At 41.6% G+C, this 22,670-nt stretch overlaps 1 protein-coding gene across 1 annotated transcript in view; it reads left to right on the plus strand.

The window, feature by feature from the left end:
- Positions 1-12,337, plus strand: part of STPG2 (sperm tail PG-rich repeat containing 2) — a 773,928-nt gene extending 761,591 nt beyond the window's left edge. Inside the window, exons 14-15 of the mRNA XM_075860649.1 lie at positions 6,654-6,809; positions 12,222-12,337. Coding sequence (XP_075716764.1) covers positions 6,654-6,782 — 129 coding nt within the window. The 3' untranslated portion in view covers positions 6,783-6,809; positions 12,222-12,337. The remainder of the gene's footprint in view (positions 1-6,653; positions 6,810-12,221) is intronic.
- The last annotated feature ends 10,333 nt before the right edge of the window (positions 12,338-22,670 follow it).

Below are 22,670 nucleotides of genomic sequence, written 5' to 3' on the forward strand. Positions count from 1 at the left end.
ATTCCACTCCACTGGCGTCACTATCCATCCCTGTATTAGCGGAATCTCCAGCCTACTCTGGCAATGCTCTGGCCGTTGATTCTGCTACCGGAGGAGCCATGTCGGCAGCTTAAAGCACTTGGCGGCCTTGTGGGCCCCCCCCCAAGCATAGTAGCTCCCGACAATTACCTGGGTTTGCTGGGTGCTGACGCCGGACCTGCATGGAGAGTGTAATTTGCCATACACATCTATTCCATGTGCGGCGTCTGCTTGTTTTGTGCCACTCATAAGATACTACACGTGGCTAATGGAGAAGTCGGCTCTGGCCAGACTTGGTTTCTCATTTTGTCTCTGGAGCCACCGTACTGCTATTAAAATGTTTTATTATAGCTCTTTCTCCTAGGCATACTTGTATAAACTCACCAAATTGTCTCTAGACCCACCATAAGGAGGTATCATCTTTAACAGGACATACGGACTAGTAAGGACACAAAAAAACAGACATACGGACATAAAAAAAAATTGTCTATAGCGTCAGGATTACACTCACTGTATAAAAAGTGATAAGATACAAATAAATAAAAGTGTATCAAAAAATCTAAGTCAACCCTGTGGCAAAGCTGGGAAAACAGTAATAAACACTGGCGATACCTAACTTATACTGTATATCCCATGGATAGCAAATAATAGCATCCATATTTCCTACTGGATTTTTCTGGCTATATAGTAATTTGGAACCTCTTTTTTTAAAGCATAATAATTCTGATAATAAAATGTATAATCTATTAATTACGCCTTTTCGCCTTTTTTTTTTCTTTTCCACTCTCCCCATTTAGAATATAGATTACCTAAAGGTTTTGTATACCTGATGTATTAGCAATATATAAAAATACATCCCCATTATGTCACAAGGTTAAATGACTGCAATTATAATACATGTCATGTTGTAGCTGTGCATAAATCACATTCTGTATTGTCATTGAACATAGACTTTTAATGTATATTCCGCATTTAAACCAATCAAATTTTTTTATAACAGTTGTAGACAATTTAGGATCCAAAGTTGCTAATAAGTCCCGGTCTTTTTAAAGTGAATGTCAACTCTTTAACAATATGTGTTGATTTACTGTGGTGATCAATTTGGAGCTTCGTTTTTCTGATACAGAGATTTAGGATTGGCTTTCCTCGTTTCATCTAATCATGTTTTTGGTACTAAATATATGCCTCATTGTGCCGTAAAGTTGTGAGGGGATTGTAGTGAACAAAAAGATGCACACATACTGCTGACTTAGTTAACTATAGAACAAGTTTAATACCTCAACTATATAGACAATACTAGATAGTGAGTAGACAATATATTAAACAAGAAGTCACACAAGAAAAACAAAACGTAGTCAGCATAACATATAAAAATGACTTAGCTAAGATTTTGATCTTCCGATCTTTTCCCGGGAAGCCCTCAATCTCAACTGTACCGGTCCAGGAAGCAGCGAGCATAAAGCAACTGTCTACATACCACACAGGTTGTGGCTGAACTCAAAATGGCCACAGTATAGGTGCGGTTTTATACCCTGAAAAATTGTAGATTTCCTCTTACTAAAACAATAACCAATCATATTAAATACCACCTTATACGTTTTTTTAATATACCAAGCTATTCTTACTTCTGCTAAATAAATACATAAGTATATATACTGTATATATTAGTCAAGCTATCAACAGAACATGAGTTAAACCCACATCATGTCTTTCGCATTCAATGTTAAAAGAGGAAGTAGCAAAATGACATTTATGTAAAGAAATAATCAACACTGATAACAGCGAGATAATAGCAATCTCAATACATTATTCCAAATTTTCAGCAAGCTATAGCTCATCTTGTGTTTGACTTAGGGAGTATTCACATCAGCATTAGTTCCCGCTGAGAGGTTCCTTCAGAGGTTTCCGTCAGGTTAACCCCTCAGCGCTATTGATTCCATCCGAAACACGGAACCCTGTCACAACGGTGACAGACAGAACCATTAGCTAGGTTTCCATCACCATTGAGTTCAATGGTGAGGGAAACAGAAGCTGAGGTTTGCGTTTGCCTTTCCGTTGTGGGGTTAACCCGAGGGAACCTCCGACGGAACCTCTCAACGGAAGGGAAACGGTGATGTGAACAGGCCCTTAATCAGTTTGAAGTTTCTGCCACGGGCAAAATAACGCTAAGTGGAGTGGGGAATAGCATACAAAATTGCGTCACAGCCAATATACATATATATATATATATATATATATAAATCTTTTTTTTTCCACTATACTACACTCCTGCATGGCACCGAAATATTGAAGTGCTCATAAGCTTTAATTCAGACTGCATTTTTTTTTAAATTACCTAATGTAATCATTTTCAATGGACAACAATCATTGACATAATTAAATCCAACTTTGGGTTTACCAGCATGCCCAATGCCATACCTGCTCTTGAAATTGCAAAGCCATGCTTTAATATGAACAGACATGGTGCTCCAATGGAGAAAACTTTGTAACTAGCAACTTATTAATTTCTACTATAAAAGGATCTGCAAATTTTTTTGTGTGACTTTGAGTGCTCTAGATGTTTAGAAGATACTAGTCTTAAATCCTTGTTCAGAAAGTCAACTATCCACTAATTAGGGTAGCTTCAAAAGAAACTTTTACTGATAGGGACAGCAACAAAAAAGCTCTGCTACGCCAACAATCAAGTAAGGCCTCATGCCCACTTCAGTTATTTTCTTCAGTGTGCTATCCGTTTTGTTTAACTGATAGCACACTGACACATTTATTTCTATGGGGCCATGCACATTTCCATTGCTTTATGGGAACCGTGTGACCGTTCCGACAAAAATAGGACAGCTCTTACTCCTGTCTGTTTTTGACGGAACAGTCTCGTCCATTTCATTAGTTTGTTTCCGTTGAAACAACGGACTGCACACGGAAGCCATCCGTGTGCGGTCCGTGTTTCACGGATTCATTGTTAGCGGCTGTACGACGGGCAATGGAAGTGTGCATGAGGCCTAAGGCTGAATTCCCACATGCCATTTTTGTTACTGCTTTTTTGCTCCGATATGCACAAAAACCCCCAAAAAACAAGAGTTTTTGTGAAAAGTTCGGCAAAAACAATGAAAAAATTGAATTCTTGAATACAGTCCTGTGCTAATATAATAATAACCCCATCTGTTTCTATTAGGTTTTATTAGGGTGTCCTTACATGTGTCAGGACAGTGACCTACCTGATCAAAAATGCATGGGTTTTTTATAGTGAATTGCCATATTTTTATTGCAGTTTTTGCTTGAGTGTTTTTTTACATTTTTGACCTTATGGCACATTACTGATATATGCAAATACACCTGTACAATGAATCAAATTCTAACTATTGCCTGCACTCTCTTCCCTCCATTCCAATCCCCCTTCTTTTCTACATTGGTGGTCAGTCCAGCCAGCGCTACTCTAGCAGTACCTATCTATTCTTCTTATTCTTGGTTTATGCCGCTAATGTCTTGCTGCTTCCTCTCCTGTAGAAGGCCTGCCCGTGCCAACTGATGTGCTGACTGTGGGTTGGCATACTGAGTAGCCTGACCTCGTCATCTATTGGTGCTTCACTAGCTGATGAGATGAACTGCTGACTGGATGATCATCAGTCAGTCAAGGAGAATGACAGGATCTCTTTCAATCAGCAGTTTTTCTAAGCAGAGTTGCTGCTAGGCTGCTGCTTTATGTTTTCTTGCTTGTAAATGTGATGGTGAACCTACACTCCACTGCTTGTCGTGTCATACATTTAAGGGTGCATCCAGCGTCTAGACCTGCTGCTGCATGAGTCAGGGCCTGAAAATGCATCCTCTCTACCCCTACTAAAAAGATTTTTTATTAAAGTGTAACTCCAATTTTATTCTCCCACTCGTACTGACATCTGGCAGAATACTGGCGAGGCAGGTTGAATACCACACATACTTACCAGATCCACATGCTTCTTCGCTCTTTTTAATCAGCTACCTCAGCTAGATCATTTGGTGTTGCCCCCCACTACCTCCGCGAAACAACCTGGTTCCCTGGGCAGCCACACGCCTTGTTCGGTGTTAGAGAGGCACTGCCACTAATATATACTAAGGGTCAAGATATTTTGACCATACTTTTCTCTTTAGATAATGGCAATCTGTGAAAATATTTGGATTCACTAATAAATGAATACAGTGTTGGCAGTTTACATTACATACTGTTAAGGCTACGTTCACATCTGCGTTGAAACTCTCATGAATGGAATCCAATAGCGCAGCCGACTACAGTATTTATTCTGTAAAAATGATGGAACCCTTAAACAATGGTGACAAACGGAAACCATTTCCACTGGATTTGAAATCAATGGTGATGCATACTGAAACTTATGATTTCCGTTTGTTTGAGTTTAGCTTCCGTTCATGGGTTCCCCTGACGGAAAGGTCCGATGGAACAAATGAACGAAGCCCTGATGCAGATGTGAATGAAGCCTAATACTTAGCAGAGATAGATGCCGAAGTTGTAAGACTTAATTATCATGCCAGGTAGTTTTGCCTCTCATTATCTCTAGAAATTCCGGTGGAATCTGCTGAAAATCAAGCGTCAAATGTCCTTTTCTCTGCCCCTAGTCAATTTTGAATGCAATTGTTCTGCTTTCCAATTAGTTGTTTGTGCTGCTCTCTCTATTTGTCTGATGTGCTACTCTTAGCATAGTGAAAGGTAACATATTATAGCAATCTATTAAAATCTTGCAGCCTTTTCTCATAAAATTGCCTTTCCGGTAGCCATGCCAATTATCAAATTGTTTAACTTTTAATACACTTTAATATAAATAGCCTTTATTCAAAGAAAACTAAAGTAAAGCACAACTTACATGCCAAAAGTAAATCCTCATTCCCATATCATCTTATATAAGTGATTATCTAATTTGTAAAAGCCCAGTCGGCATTTTCTGCTATAGAAATTTCTATAAAAGTCAAAATTAAATAAAGATTCATTCAAATAGCTCATAATGTATTTTCTATTATTTATTTACTAGACTTCTAGGACTTCAAAATGGCTTCAGATAACTGTTTTCAGTGACTGGACAGTCAGTCCTTAAATCCAAGCTCATCTACGTGAGAGCAACCAATGAATCATTTAACTGTCCTGGTGTCCATCAGAATTCTTATGGCAGCACATGGGTCTTTCTTTTCGTTTATGACATCCCCTTCAAAAAAATAAGATTTAGCTTTTATTTATTAGTGTTACTTATATAGCACCAACATATTCCACAGTGCTGTGTAGACGTTTTCATCACTCACTGCCCCCTCCCAGTGGGGTATAGTCGAGATTCACTATCATTATGTTTTTGGAAGAGAACCCCGAAGTCCAGTGCTGCAAGTTAACAGTGCTCACCACTGAGCTACCCTGCTAACGTTTAATGTTTTACATGCAATTCAGATATTTAGAAGACTGAAGTAGAGTGAAAAGTAATTTTCCATCTGCTATAATGAACTTTCAGTTAATTGTCCATTTTAAATTCTTCCTCTTTTCTATGAGAAAAAGTGAATGATAAAGTTCACAGAACAGAGTTTTCCAAAATGTTGAATGAGTGCCATATGCTAAAACTTTCAATGAGGATTTCCACCCAAAAAGCAAAAAAAAAAAAACATTACTGGTAAACCACAATTTAGAGCAGTAGCCAAAGTTTGGTAGATATGTTTTTCAGAGATACCGAAATGTCACAATATGTTTTATTGCAGCGGCTGTTTTTGAAAAAGTGACAACAGGAAGTACTGCCATACTGGTTCTCAGTTTTGAATTAGCCTCTCAGAAACTGATGACTAAACGTCGACATGTTCAAGCAATAGCAAAGTGGCAATTTATCAAAACGCTAACTCAAGTGATAACCAATACTGCTTCACTTCCTGTTATCACTACTGCAAAAGTGACCTCTTTAATACTACAAAGTTATATAGATAAGTAGACTGAAAAAAGACAGACGTCTATCCAGTTCTAGTTTTGTAAGACCTAGCTTTAATCCAGGAATAGACAAGACAAAACCACCTAGACAACTGTAGACTATTGTGCCACACAGGAGGGGATACAATTCCTTAGTCGCCCCACAAACCAGGCAGATAATTTCTTTGGATCAATTGGACGTCATTCATTGCTATATTAATTATAACTTTTAATGCCATTTGTCATTAGCTAAGCATCTACTGCTATGTTAATGCTGCCATTTTATCTGCTTTTTGGGGTAGGGCATTCTAAAGTTTTACTGCTCTAACTATAAAGAATCCTTTCTTATATTAAAGTTTACAAAACACTTTTCTTACGTGTTTCAATTCTTTTCTGGATGTTATATTGGACTATGAATGGCCAGAAAATCAACTGTACATTTTGTATCCAAAATTGGCTTGAGTACTAGTTAATAATGAAAACTAGTCCTCTGTTTCTTTGATGTTAGAGGCTGCTGTGTCTTACTCTTAATCCATGTTTGTGAATTGAATTGGAATGTCTAAATGTTGTGTTCTAGATGATGGAAAACTATGAGATTTAATCAGGATATGTAAGGCTGTGTGAATTGTGTATAATTTACTTTATAAATATCGATTAGCAAGTACAGTAAATTCATTTTTGTAATATTGAATTATATTGTCTATATTTATTTCTACAGTTGAGCCCTGTATTCAAGGACACGGTGCTGAAAGGGACATTTAATGCCACACTTTCGAACCCTTTGCTGAGTCACGTGGAAATTCCACCAAAACAAGCAGAAAAGCAGCTATTCTCTCTGAGTGTGTGATTTAATACACAGTAAGAACTTATACTGGTAAGTGCTTACTTTTGAAACCAGTTCTTCTCAAATGGTGAGGTGGGCCTCCCTGGTAAGGCGTCTGCCAGTTATTGGTGAATAGCTGTTGGGAAGGCAGTTTTGATAGTAGTGATCATTTAATGCTCAGGCCTTTCCCTGGCTGCACCAATTTCTGGCTTAGAAAAGTTGAGAAGCCTTGTTCTAATCTATGCTCTCTTAAATGTATTAAAAAACATTTTTAGAAGAAAAAATATATTTTATTAATTAATCATTTTGTTATGAAACTGTAATGAAACGTAAAAATATATATAGAATGTATTAATATGCAGCTTTGTGCCTCCTACATATTCTTCCTATAAATGTGGCGTGCTGTTTGACAGCAGTGCCAGTCTGAGGTTGGATGGTACCCTTTACAGTACATTCTATTTTCACCCCCCCCTCTCCTTGTGCTTAAATAACAAAATCATATAGTGTACTAATAACATTAGGAAATATAGATGCATCATGTGCAGCAGCCTTTCCATGGATTGAACACCAAATAATGGATCGAGCACCAGGGTCAGTGGCATCCTCTTCACTAGTGCCAAGTATTTACCCCGTGTGAAACCGCGTAGGCTGCCCACGCCTAAGGCCAGCCCTGTATGACAGAATTGTAACCATTAATGTCTAAAAAAACAAATTGGCCTTAATGACGAAGCCGATTTTTCAAATCTGACATGTGTCACTTTATGTGGTAATATCTTCGGAATTCTTTTACGTATCCAAGCGATTCTGAGATTGTTTTCTCGTGACATGAGCACTTTTTATTGCATTTTTTGTTAGAGCCAAGGTGACAAGGTGCGAGTTAAATAATGGTATATTGTAATAGTTTTGGACTTCTACAGACAGAGCAATACAAATTTAGTGTATTTTTTTTTTTTTACATTACTTTAGAGAAAAAGTGTGAAAAGGGTTTTTTTTTTTACTTTAAATATTATTATTATTTTTTTCACTAATAAGAATTAACTTTTGTTTTTAGACATTTTATTAGTCCCCCTAGGGGACTTGAACCAGCAATCAGTAGATAGCTGTACAATGCACTGCAATACTAATGTATTGTAGTATATTGTCATTTTTACAGGCTCCTGTAACAGCGCGATCACTGTCCCTGTCCGTTAGTCCCGGGTGTCAGCTGTAATACACAGCTGACACCCGCAGCATATGGCGCGGGCTCAGGGCATGAGCCCGCTCCATACATCACCCCCCCCCCCAAACCACGACATGCTATTAAGTCGTGGTGCGCGAAGGGGTTAATGCGCAACGGATGGGGTGGAGTGAAAATTAAAATTTTCCGCCGATATGCCATTTTAGTGCACTATATATTATGCCCAGTTTGTGCCACTGAAGACAAATACCTCATGAAATATTAACCGGGTTCTTCCGGGTATGGCAATGCCATATCTGTGGACGTAAACTGCTGTTTGGGCACGCTGCAGGGCTGAGAAGGGAGGGAGTGCATTTGGCTTTTGGAGCGCAGATTTTGCTTGGTAGTAGTTCTGTTTGGAATTTTGCTGGTATTTCAGTTTATAATGTGGGGGCATATGTAAGCTGTGCGGGGTACATTAGGGCATAATAAGAGGGTATAATAATGGGGTAAATAAATAATAATCCGCAGATATGTGGCCAGCGTCACACTGATAAATGGCGCCCGATCTAATCCGCTTTTGGAACACTGCACATTTTGCATCGCCATATTCTGAGAGCCAGAATTTCTTAATTTTTTCTTCACTGGAGTTGTGTGAGGGCTTATTATTTGCGGGACAATCTGTACTTTTTATTGGTACCATTTTGGGGTACGTCTGATTTTTTTTTAATCACTTTTTATTAAATTTTTGGGTAAGCAAGATGACCCAAAACCATCAATTCTGACAATGGTTTTTATTATTTTTTTACAGTGTTCACCCTGGGCTATAAATGACATTTTACGTTATTCTGTGGGTCGGTACGATTACGGTGATACCATATGTATATAGTTTTTTTTTGTGTTTTGCACACATTTTTTGTGTCACCATATTCTGAGAGCGATAACTTTTTTATTTTTCAGTCAAAAAGGCTGTGTAAGGCCCTGTTTTTTGTGGGACGGGTTGTAGTTTTTGTTGGTACTATTTTGGCGTACGTGCAACTTTTTTTTATCACTTTTTATTGTATATTTTGGGAGGGGTGGTGACCAAAAAATAGTGATTCTAGCATTGTTTTTTTACTTTTTTTTTTGCGGTGTTCATCGTGCGGGAAAAATAACATTATAGTTTTATAGTTTGGGTCATTACGAACGCGGTGATATCAAATATGTGTACTTTTCTAACGTGTTCATTTTTTTTCCTATAATAAAAGACTTATTAAAGGAAAAAAAGCATTTTTTGTTTATGTAACTTATAACTTTTATTTTTACACTTTTTAAAAACATGTTTATTACTTTTTGTTACTTTTTACACTTGTCCCACTAGGGGACATTTAGACTTGCAGCTCTGATCGCTGCTAGAATACATTACACTACCTACGTAGTGTAATGTGTTCTGTCATTGTGACGGGACAGTCAGTCACGCGCCATCTTGAAGATCCGGATCAGGCACGAGGGGGGTGGATGGGGGGGTTGATCGGGGGCGTAATAGGGGTATGCTGGCCCTTATTTAGACCATATCTCTCATCTCTGACTGAATATATTATGTGAGAGAAGAGAGAGAAGGAACCGCCGTGGTTTTTACAGCGATCGCCGTTATTCGTTGAATAATGTCGATCACGTGACCGGGGACCGGACACAACGGTCCTCGGTCTGTGCTCCGAGTCCTGAGCTACCTCAGCCGTGAAAAGGCGGCGCTCTGGCATAAGTACCCTTAATGGCTGCCGTGAAAACACGTATAGGCAGTCATTAAGTGGTTAAAGAAAGTTGTTAAAGAGCTTCTCAGAGATCGTTATAGGCTGCCCATACAAGTGCAGGTTTTAACCAGATTTTGGTCAGGTTTTTTTTAAGCAGTTTTCTATGCTAGAACCATGAAGTTAAAAAATGAGAAGTAGTATCTGTCCTTTAGACTTTCCCTCTTTATGATCCCCTCCTGGTTTTTGCTTAGAAAACTTAATTTAAAAAAAACCTGAACAAATACTGTATGTATACGGGCACCATAAATGAGGCGCAAGCTAGACCCAATTTTGCAGCAATCATGATATCATCTGATGCTTTGAATACTTGCATCCAACATGTAAAACAAATCTTTTTCAATTTGGTTATTTGTTTCAATTAAATGCCCCAATATGGGTGAGCTATTGGATGCAAAGCTCCTCTCCTAAACGACAACTTTGTAAGGCCAAATACAGGCAATTATTGTGCAGAGGTGTAGAATGAGAGTTTGAGTCTGCAGCAGATCAGGGGTTTCCAACGTGTGGCTGTCAAGGCATCCTAGGAGTTGTAGTTTTGATAGAGTTAGAGAGCCACAGATTGGAGACTACTGCAGTAGAGTAACCTATAAGTAGCTTACTAAACTAAGAAAAAACATTAACAATGTAGCATTATTTCTTCTTACTGTTATGTTATCTCTTCAAGGAGCAGAATAATTGTATTAAGCTGTTAGGGTCCTCTTACATGGTCCGACGTTAATCGCCGCTCGTTTGTTTTTTTCACAAGGAGCTATGTATGGGGACGAGCATTTGTTACTACGATCACTCGTCCCCATTCATTTCCATCATGTCGGCAGCACACCTCTCTGTTTACACAGGGAGATGTGCTGCTCACAACGATAATATTTTGGCTGCATAAATACAATCAGACAATGAACGAATGTTTGCTTATTTATCGGCTGATCGTTGCCCTGTTTACACAGGGCAATGATCAGGAACGAGCGTACTAAATGCTCGTTTGCCCGATAATTGGCCTGTGTAAAATGGCCTTTAGGCTTAATACTAATAATATTTACCAGGATAAAAGTAGACATCTCAAAGAAGCAAATGTTTTCAATACAGGTTAAAAATGTTCTACATTTATTGGGCCTCCTGTAAGCATAAAACATTTCTGTAATATATAACTTTTTATTTTGTTATTCTATCGCTAATTTAAACAGTAACTGCTAGACATCTGCAGAATTGACACAGCCATATCAGAAATGTTGGTTTGTTTCCAATGCACTCGTCTATTACAAAATATAGGCAGGGGAATTTATCACAGATATTGAGATAGAGATGGCAGGCTTTCATATGACATGAACTGAATCTTTGAACTTATGATACACACTGTAATATTTAGACACAGGAATACGTTAGTTTCATAATTAATAAGTAGAAATTAAAATAACAAAATTACTATGTCAAAGTACTGCTGTTAGAGTTTAGGGAACATGGGGGCCTTCTGCACATGTAGGATAAACTCCCAAACCTTTAAGATAGTGACTGTATATAAATCCATGTAGCCCAGTTTTTTTTATTTTAACAAACAAATATTAAACAGAACATGCACCTTTTTCATGGCCATGTAATCAACATCTATTAAAGAAAATGACTCTCATAATAAGGTGGAGCAAGACAAAGAGAAGGAGAAGGAAACCCTTCCCCCTGTGTAGCAAAGGTACATGGGGAGAAAAGAATAGGAAAAAAAGTTAAAGGTACAATCCAGGTAAATCTTACACTGTTATATGTTGTTCAGGCCTGAGGATGGTGCGGATTCCCTCTTTGGTGTTTTTTAAATGGTCATGCTTCAACCCGCATGTGCCCTGCATTAGGCATAACATGATGTTTCAGTTTTGCCTGGAGTATTCCTTTACAGGGAGTTTGTCGTCACATTTTTGCTTCCCAAACCGCTAATGCCACTATATATGGAAGAATGTTTTTTTTTTTGTTTTTTTTTTGTGTAGTAGACTATGCTATTCCATTCTGAGAGATTCTGCAAAAAGGCATATATTTTTTAACATGAGACTATGATAGCCTATAGGTGACAAATACCACTACCACACATCCGGCACAGGTACACATTTAACAAATACGTGAGGAAGCTCCAGTGACATAACTGTTCATGTATGGACAGTTATGTCACTGGAGCTTCCTGCGCTGCCGCTCTGCTCGCTCATCAGAAGCTTCCCGAGCGCCAGAGTCCTCGGACAGAGTGATTCTTGAGGCTTCCTCTGCCCATGGACTCTGGCCGTGGGGGAGCTTCTAAACTCACTGTCCATATATAATCTTGTGTGGTACACAAAAAATGCTGTTTTTCTTTTCTCTGTTTAATGTACTGTTTTTGGAATCTAATATAATTTTATTAGTCTAGCAAATTAAACATTGAATGCATTCTGAATTTATCTTATGTGCTTTTTTGTCCTTTTGTAGCAGTACAACAAAATATTATTAAAAATTATGTGTATGAATATATTATATCACATTATAGCTCTCATTTATGTATTGATTAAATATCCACAGTTGCATCTCTAGCACCGCATCCTGCAATCTGCATTTCTACAGATGATTCCTATGACTCTGACGAGATCATCTCTTCACTCAACAAATTACTGTATATGACTACTTTCAAACACAAGAAAAAATTTTAATAAATATATTTGGGGATTCCAGAATTCTATTCATTCTCTGCTTTGTTTATACACACTGTACAAATTAGTCCAATAAAAATATTATGATTAAATAATTGTGTAATTGATTTTTTTTCTCAATACATTCTGTGATAGTACCTTCTAGTGTTAATCATCAAAGAAATATAAAGAGACATAACAGAAAACAATATTTTTCGTAAAACCAATGTTTAAATAAAAATCCAGGTACCAGTAGATATCGTTAAACAGTTGAGACCATACAAATGTTTTATAGAAGCTGAGGGTTCTATTGATCTGCAAATTAAAGATAGTGTGGTATATAACAACGTACTGCCCTTTACTGACCTTACTGATCTAAAATCCAGCACACTAAGGGTATGTTCACACGCTTAACAAAATATGGCTGAAAATATGGAGCTGTTTTCAAGGGAAAAAAGCCTTTGATTTTCAGCCGTTTTTAAATTAACTAGCGTTTTTTGCTGCGTTTTTTACGGCCGTTTTTGGAGCTGTTTTTCTATTGAGTCAATGGAAAACGGCTCCAAAAATGGCTCAAGAAGTGACATGCACTTCTTTTTACGGGGTGTCTTTTTAAGCACCGTTATTTGAAAATAATTTGTAAAATAATGTCCCGTCGGTACAGAATGCCGTATTTTCCATTGAAACCAATTTTTCAGCCGTTTTTCAGGACGTTTATGGCCTTAAAAACGGCTGGAAATAGCCGTGTGAACAGGTGGGCAAATTATTTGCTAGACTACTGGCTTTTTTCCGACCTTCCTTTTCCTAGTGCTAATTCATTGTGTAGTCTGTGAAATGGATAGGAGCAGAGGTGTTAATACGTTCCCTTACATATCCACAAAAACATCAATCTCGGTCCAATTTTCCATAAATGCATGGAAACACATCAAACTGCCAGGTTGTGGGGACAGCCCATTTATACTTTGCTGAACCACATACATACATTTCCATCCACCAGGTAGAATGCTTTCAATCAGTATTCCTGCTAAACTATGCGCTCTGGAAAGAAGAGAGTTAAAACATACTAATGAGGTCAACAAACCTGCAGGATGTGGAATTTTTAACGCTTCATTTTAATGCGCCCGGTGAAGCGATTTCAAGTACCTCCTGAACGCAGTTGCGTCTCCTGATTCAACGCTAGAGCTGTCACTCATTGCAGAGGGGAGGGACTGGCAGCATTCAGTACAAAGAGCACGGAAGGGGCCACATGTGCAGCATTTGCGATCACGGCGCTGGGGGCATTAAAACCTTAATGACTTAACCATGCAACCTGCATGACCGACAGCACATGTATAGTGGCGCTGCTCTCAGCTTTCCTTTATATAGCACTGTCAGACATTTTAAGGGGTAAAACTACAACTGCAATGAAAACTCAGTTCTCGTAGTCTCAGTATTAAGAACTGCTGTTATGGAAACACTATCAGGTGTTAACTTACCTTTTGTCATCTTTCTATACTGAGGGTCCTATTATCCTTGTACCAGTCCAATTTGACATCTCAACATTGTTACTTTGTTCTACACTTTACATCTACAGTAAGTAACCTTGTAAATGCTTGTGGTTAAATAGTGTTGAGTTAGATAAGCTTTTGTGATCATCAGTGAACATGAACCATATTTATATTGTTACTATGTCTGCTGTGAGAGAATTGCTACTTGGCAACAGATGGTAGCAGTGGCAAACACCTGCCATCACCCTTAAATGGACACTAAGTTTTCAAACTACATATGCTAATCTAATAGTATACCTCATATATATCATCTTTGTCATGTACTTGCTGTTAAACTTTAGTTGTTTTATCCATGCAAATTCTTTGATGTTACTGCCGTAAGGTTTCTCTTTCTGTAATCTGCTGTCCACCCCCTGTTGTAAAAGCAAAATCCGTCCCTATTTGTAGAGCAGAGAAGACAGATCATAGGGTGTGGGGGGGGGGGGTGTCTCTTCACTGCCTGCCAATAGAAGTCTATGGATAGGGGAGAGCAGGAGAAGGGGCAGGAGCAGAGAGAGGGGACACAGACACGCTGCACATACAAGTCTATGGAGAGGTGAGAGAAAGCAGAAGGAAGGAGTAGCAGCCGAGTAAGGATATGCAGACAAGCGGCCTATACAAGTCTATACAGAGGGGAGGGGGAGAGAACCAGAGACAGATAGAAGTCTAAAAAGAGGGAAGGGGACAGGAGCAGAGTGAGTGAGAAATACAGGCACATACAGACGTGTTTTCAGGTTGCTGGTAAATGTTTTATTTCACTGCAGTGCTAGATTCTCAGCTACACTTCTCATTACTACTATATAATCACCTCTATTCTGCTGCAGCTTCTATATATGTGATAGAAATAGCTAAACAGGATTCTTGTTAAGGATCTGCCAGGCACAGCTTCTGTATCCACGCCCATAGGTAATCAGTCTGCACCTGCTTCTATGTCTGGGAGACTGACTCCATCTTCCACCACTCAGGATGGCAGGCTTAGGAGTGGGAGAGCCTATCATAGCCTGGCCAGACGGAGCTAGCTCCCGCCCTCTGTCTATTTATACCTGCCTTTCCTGTTCCTCCTTGCTTGTGATTCTTCTCATTTGGTTTCCTGGCCCTGCTGCAGCTTCTTGATCTATTTGACCCTGCTTCATATTGACCCTGGCTTACTGACTACTCTCCTGCTCTGCGTTTGGTACCTCGTACACTCCTGGTTTGACTCGGCTTGTTCACTACTCTCCTGCTCTGCGTTTGGCACCTCGTACACTCCTGGTTTGACTCGGCTCGTTCACCACTCTTGTTGCTCTCGGTGTTGCCGTGGGCAACTGCCCCTTTTCCCTTGCTTCTGTGTACCCTTGTCTGTTTGTCTGTCGTGCACATAGTGAGCGTAGGGACTGTCGCCCAGTTGTACCCCGTCGCCTAGGGCGGGTCGTTGCAAGTAGGCAGGGACTGAGTGGCGGGTAGATTAGGGCTCACTTGTCTGTTTCCTTACCCCCGTCATTACATAATCACAAGCCCTATACCTAGTCTACCCTGGTCCCTCACACTACTATGGACCCCCTTGAGACCCTGGCTCAGCAAATGCAGGGTCTCTCCTTACAGGTCCAGGCCACCTCAAGTTGCCTGACCGGTTATCAGGGGACCGGAAGACTTTTCTCTCCTTTCGGGAGAGTTGTAAGCTCTATTTTCGCTTAAAGCCCCACTCCTCAGGTTCTGAGAGCCAGCGGGTGGGTATAATTATGTCCCGGCTCCAGGAAGGGCCCCAAGAATGCGTCTTCTCCTTGGCTCCTGACGCCACTGAACTTTCCTCCGTTGATCTTTTCTTTTCCGCTCTCGGACTCATTTATGACGAGACTGACAGGACTGCCTTTGCCGAGAGTCAGCTGGTGACCTTACGTCAGGGTAAGAGACCTGTTGAGGAGTATTGCTCTGACTTTAGGAAGTGGTGCGTAGCTTTTCGGTGGAATGACCCTGCCTTAAGGTGCCAGTTTAGGTTGGGTCTGTCGAACGCCCTGAAAGACCTGCTAGTTAGCTATCCCTCTTCTGACTCCCTAGACCAGGTTATGGCTTTAGCGGTACGACTTGACCTACGTCTCAGGGAACGACAACGTGAACATTTTTGTGTTTTCTCCTCTGACTCCCCCATGATGCCTCCCGAGGTTCCGTTGCTTCGTTCTTCCACGGAAGACTCGGAGGTACCTATGCAACTCGGAGCCTCCATGCCCCCCCCAACAACGTAGAGAGTTCCGCAGGAAGAATGGTCTCTGCTTCTATTGTGGGGATGACAAGCATCAAGTGAACACCTGTCCTAGGCGTAAGAATAAGCAGCCGGAAAACTTCTACGCCTAAGTGATCATCGGGGAGGTCACTTGGGCGCACATGTATTTCCCGTAAATATGAAACGTAATAAAATCTTGCTTCCCTTTCAGGTCTCTTTTGGTGGTAGGTCTGCTACCGGCAGTGCCTTCGTGGATTCAGGGTGGTCTGCTAATATCATGTCTGTGGAATTTGCTATGTCTCTAGCTATGCCTTTGATTGATTTGCCTAAACCTGTCCCAGTAGTGGGTATCGACTCCACTCCTCTTGCTAATGGTTATTTTACACAGCATACCCCTCTTTTTGAACTCCTTGTTGGCTCCATGCATTTGGAGCAGTGATCTGTACTGTTGATGCAGAGATTATCGTCCGATTTGGTTTTAGGCCTTCCCTGGTTGCAGTTGCATAATCCCACGTTTGACTGGAATACTGGGGATCTTACCAAATGGGGTAATGAATGCTTGACGTCATGTTTTTCTGTTAATTATATTTCTCCCCCTGAGGAGGTGAACACGCTATCTGAGTTTGTTCAGGACTTCGCTGATGTTTTCTCTAAGGAGGCCTCCGAAGTTTTACCTCCTCATAGAGAATACTATTGCGCTATCGATTTGGTACCAGGAGCTAAGCTCCCTAAGGGTAGGATATTTAATCTCTCTTGTCCCGAACGTGAAGCCATGAGAGAGTATATCCAGGAATGCCTGGCCAATGGTTACATTCACGCCTCTACTTCTCCGGTAGGTGCTGGCTTCTTCTTCGTAGGGAAGAAGGATGGTGGTCTTAGGCCATGCATTGACTACCGTAACTTAAATAAGGTCACTGTAAGGAACCAGTATCCCCTTCCTTTGATTCCTGATCTCTTTAATCAGGTTCAGGGGGCCCAATGGTTCTCTAAGTTTGATCTACGGGGGGCGTATAATCTTATCCGCATCAAAGAGGGGGATGAGTGGAAGACTGCGTTTAAAATGCTCGAAGGTCATTTCGAATACCTCGTCATGCCCTTTGGGTTGTATAATGCTCCCGCGGTCTTCCAGAATTTCATAAATGAGATTTTAAGAGATTACCTGGGGGTATTTCTTGTAGTGTACCTTGATGACATACTTGTGTTTTCCAAGGACTGGTCCTCCCACATTGAGCATGTCAGGAAGGTGCTCCAGGTCCTTCGGGAAAACAAACTGTTTGCGAAGACCGAAAAATGTGTGTTTGGGGTGCAGGAGATACCATTTTTGGGTCAAATCCTCACTCCTCATGATTTCCGCATGGACCCCGCCAAGGTCCAGGCTGTGGCAGAATGGGTCCAACCTGCCTCCCTAAAGGAGTTACAGTGCTTCTTGGGGTTCGCTAATTATTACAGGAGATTTATTGCTAACTTCTCAGTCATCGCAAGGGTGATGATCTCCTCCGCTGGCCTCCTGAGGCTGTCCAGGCTTTTGAGGTCCTTAAGAAGTGCTTTATCTCGGCCCCGGTGTTGGTTCAGCCCAACCAAATGGAGCCATTTTTGTGGAGGTTGACGCGTCCGAGGTGGGAGTGGGGGCTGTCTTGTCCCAGGGTACCAGGTCCCTCACCCATCTCCGTCCCTGTGCCTACTTCTCCAGGAAGTTCTCGCCCACTGAGAGTAATTATGATATTGGCAACCGCGAACTCTTAGCCATTAAGTGGGCATTTGAAGAGTGGTGCCACTTCCTGGAGGGGGCTAGGCACCAGGTAACGGTCCTTACCGACCACAAGAATCTGGTTTTCCTAGAATCTGCCCGGAGGCTAAATCCGAGACAAGCTCGATGGGCGTTATTTTTTACCAGATTCAACTTTTTGGTTCCTATAGGGCTGGGTCTAAAAATATTAAGGCTGATGCACTGTCGCGTAGCTTCATGGCCAGCCCTCCTTTGGAGGAAGATCCTGCTTGTATTTTGCCTCCAGGTATAATCATTTCCTCTATTGATTCTGATTTAGTTTCTGAAATTGCTGCTGATCAAGGTTCAGCTCCCGGGAACCTTCCTGAGAACAAGCTGTTTGTTCCCCTGCAATTCCGGCTAAGGGTACTTAGGGAAAATCATGACTCTGCACTATCTGGCCATCCAGGCATCCTGGGTACCAAGCTCCTCATTGCCAGAAACTATTGGTGACCTGGGTTGCCTAAGGACGTTAAGGCCTACGTCACCGCTTGTGAAGTTTGTGCTAGGTCCAAGACTCCCAGGTCCCGACCAGCGGGCTTACTACGTTCTTTGCCTATTCCCCAGAGACCTTGGACCCATATCTCCATGGATTTTGTCACCGATTTGCCTCCATCTCAAGGCAAGTCGGTGGTATGGGTTGTAGTAGACCGCTTCAGTAAGATGTGCCACTTTGTGCCCCTCAAAAAACTACCCAATGCTAAGACGTTAGCTACCTTGTTTGTCAAACATATCCTGCGTCTCCATGGGGTCCCTGTCAATATTGTTTCTGACAGAGGGGTACAATTTGTTTCCTTGTTTTGGAGAGCCTTCTGTAAAAAGTTGGAGATTGATCTGTCCTTCTCCTCTGCCTTCCATCCTGAAACTAATGGCCAAACTGAGAGGACTAATCAGTCTCTAGAACAATATTTAAGGTGTTTTATCTCTGACTGTCAATATGATTGGGTCTCATTCATCCCCCTCGCCGAATTTTCCCTTTATAACCGGGTCAGTAACTCGTCAGGGGTCTCCCCCCTTTTCTGTAATTTTGGGTTTAATCCACGGTTCTCCTCCGTTTCACCTGGTAGTTCCAACAATCCCGAGGTAGAGGTCGTTCATCGGGAACTGTGCACAGTCTGGGCCCAGGTTCAGAAGAACTTAGAGGCGTCCCAGAGCATACAAAAAACTCAGGCAGATAGAAGACGTTCTGCTAACCCCTTGTTTATGGTCGGGGATCTGGTGTGGCTATCTTCAAAGTACTTGCGCCTTAAAGTCCCGTCCAAGAAGTTTGCTCCCCGGTTTATAGGGCCGTATAAGGTCATTGAAGTCCTCAATCCTGTCTCCTTCCGACTGGAGTTGACCCAATTTTTTCGAGTACACGACGTGTTTCATGCCTCCCTCCTTAAACGCTGCTCTCCGTCCTTGGCTCCCTCGAGGAAACCTCCTGTCCCCGTTCTTACCCCTGAGGGGGTAGAATTCGAGGTGGCCAAGATTGTGGACAGCAAGATGGTCCAAGGCTCCCTCCAGTACCTGGTCCATTGGAGAGGATATGGGCCTGAGGAGAGGACTTGGGTACCTGCCCGGGATGTTCACGCTGGGGTATTGGTCAGGAGGTTCCTCCTTCGTTTCCCCAATAAACCAGGTCCATCTAGAAAGGGTCCGGTGGCCCCTCTTAAAAGGGGGGGTACTGTTAAGGATCTGCCAGGCACAGCTTCTGTATCCACGCCCATAGGTAATCAGTCTGCACCTGCTTCTATGTCTGGGAGACTGACTCCATCTTCCACCACTCAAGATGGCAGGCTTAGGAGTGGGAGAGCCTATCATAGCCTGGCCAGACGGATCTAGCTCCCGCCCTCTGTCTATTTATACCTGCCTTTCCTGTTCCTCCTTGCTTGTGATTCTTCTCATTTGGTTTCCTGGCCCTGCTGCAGCTTCTTGATCTATTTGACCCTGCTTCATATTGACCCTGGCTTACTGACTACTCTCCTGCTCTGCGTTTGGTACCTCATACACCCCTGGTTTGACTCGGCTTGTTCACTACTCTCCTGCTCTGCGTTTGGTACCTCGTACACTCCTGGTTTGACTCGGCTCGTTCACCACTCTTGTTGCTCTCGGTATTGCCGTGAGCATTGCAGTGAGCGTAGGGACTGTCGCCCAGTTGTACCCCGTCGCCTAGGGCGGGTCATTGCAAGTAGGCAGGGACTGAGTGGCGGGTAGATTAGGGCTCACTTGTCTGTTTCCTTACCCCCGTCATTACAATTCTCCTCTTCTCTGTGTGAAGTGCATAGGAGACATCATAGCTGTTAGACGCCGCCCACTAGCTCAGAGACAACTAAGAATTTGAGAGAAAGAGTCTACTGAGGGGAAAACTGCTGAAAAATGCCATATAAAAGTCATATAATGGCCAGAAATAGTGCTATTCCTCATTTACACACATATGACAGCTTATTCTGAAATGTCACATGAAAGGTTAGGTGCGCTTTAAAATGCCTGCAATGCTCTAAAGCATTGGAAGTCTGCAGAAGTAGCATATTATCATTTATTACAAAAGATATTGCTGTAGTTATAGCAGATATTTAATCTGAAAAACCTTGCATTTGTTAACCATTATATAAACAGATATACAGTAATTTCCGGTAATTGATAGAATTTACAATTGAAACATTTCACATAACTGTTAAATCAAAACGTTTCATGTTGCTATCACTTACGAGGGCTGTTCTCTCTTAGTTTTGCATGCTGGAAAGCATTGCTTCTGGGGGAGAAAATCTTCATACACAGACTCCTTACGGCAGTACACTACGGCTGGATTCACACGAGCATGTTCGGTCCGTAAAGGACGGAACGTATTTCGGCCGCAAGTCCCGGACCGAACACACAGCAGGGAGCCGGGCTTCTAGCATCATAGTTTTGTACGATGCTAGGAGTCCCTGGCTCTCCGTGGAACTACTGTCCCGTACTGAAAACATGATTACAGTACAGGACAGTTGTCCCGCAGCGAGGCAGGGACTCCTAGCGTCGTACATAACTATGATACTAGGAGCTCGGCTCCCTGCAGTGTGTTCGGTCCGGGACTTGCAGCCAAAATACGTTCTGTCCTTTACGGACTGAACACGCTCGTGTGAATCCAGCCTAAAGCTGTACGGCTCCATACTACAGATTCTGTGCAGAGCCATACAGGCTTTGTGCAAGTGCGAACAAGGCCTTAAAAATGCCACACCCTGCAGACAGGTAGAGCAGTAATTGGACTTGTTTATCTTATTGTTAAGTTGTTTTAACTCTTTAAATTCTAGAGCCCACAGCTCAGAGGGAATACTGTTTCTTGATTAGGGAATAACATTTGGTGATGTGTTATTGGCTCTCAGCTAAGGATCGTCTAGTAAAGAAACCCTATAACATGGATTCTGTCTTACTTTTCTTTTTTTTTTTTTAAAGAAACAGATCTAGGAATTGCTTCTAGGGAAAACTGTGATCATGGTACAGGAGGTAAGAACTACAGCTTATACATATGAATGTTTTGGCCATGCCAAAAATACATAATGCCCTTAAACAGTACCGTGAGACTCTCTGTGGCGTTGATCCTGAAGGAAAAATGCAAAGGCTTTTTTCATATATAAAATAGTTTTAATACATACAAAGTAAACACAGTGCAAGCTTTTGCTTTTCGATTTTGAAGGAAAAAAGCCCGCCAAAATAAAGCCTGGGCTATTTACCTTTAAATTCACTGACATGACTGTTATCATCACACAGTATTTGTATCTGATAAAGAACCCGGTTCGGGTAATCTTAGGCACTGTTTTTACTTTTTATGTAATGAAACTCTTTTATACATGAAGACAAAAGAGACTTTGCATTTTTCCCTGAGGAACAGTGCCACAGAGAGTCTCAGATTAAGGGCTCATTCAGACGAGCGTATTCCTCGTCCGTGTGCTGTCGGTTGAAATAACTGACAGCACACGGACCCATTCATTTTAATGGGGCTATTCAGACATGTATGAGTTTTCGTGCAGCGAGTGTCCGTTGTGTGAAACTCACTGTATGTCCTAGATTGCTGAATTTTTGCGCCCATTGAAGTGTATGGCTGGATTGACACGAGCACATTACGTCCGTAATGGACGGACGTATTTCGGCCGCAAGTCCCGGACCGAACACACTGCAGAGAGCCGGACCCCTAGCATCATACTTATGTACGATGCTAGGAGTCCCTGCCTCTCCGTGGAACTACTGTCCCATACTGAAAACATGATTACAGTACGGGACAGTTGTCCGGCAGCGAGGCAGGGACTCCTAGCATCGTACATAAGTATGATGCTAAGAGCCCAGCTCCCTGCAGTGTCTTCGGTCCGGGACTTCCAGCTGAAATACGTCCGTCCATTACGGACGTAATGTGCTCGTGTGAATCCAGCCTTAGGGTGCATGAAAAACACAGACAGCACACGCTGTCCGTGTTTCACGCATCAAATGCAGAGAAATTTTAAAAAAAAGTGCTTACATAGACGTGAAAAACGCATGCCACACTCAAAGCACACTGATGCCATACGCAAACACACACTGATGGCACACAGACATGAAATGCAGGAAACACGCTGTGTTTTTACGCATGTAAATCGGACATGCTCGTGTGAATGTAGCCTAACTACACATTTTTAAACCTTTTTATTTCTAGACTTTTACTTTAGTCTGTATGTGTGTTCATGGAATTTGTTTGTTGCACACATAATGGCCTACAGTCCTTTGACAATTTGTCCATAGTTTTGCATGTGATAAAGAAAAATAATTATTATAGCTGGATTATAATGACAAGGTTGCACTCATGAAGGCATATCGCAGTAGATCTCGACTCTTGGAGATTATGGGTATGAGGGTGCTACTTTTTGA

The sequence above is a fragment of the Rhinoderma darwinii genome, chromosome 1 (assembly GCF_050947455.1).
Source record: "Rhinoderma darwinii isolate aRhiDar2 chromosome 1, aRhiDar2.hap1, whole genome shotgun sequence".
Lineage (NCBI taxonomy): Eukaryota > Metazoa > Chordata > Amphibia > Anura > Rhinodermatidae > Rhinoderma > Rhinoderma darwinii.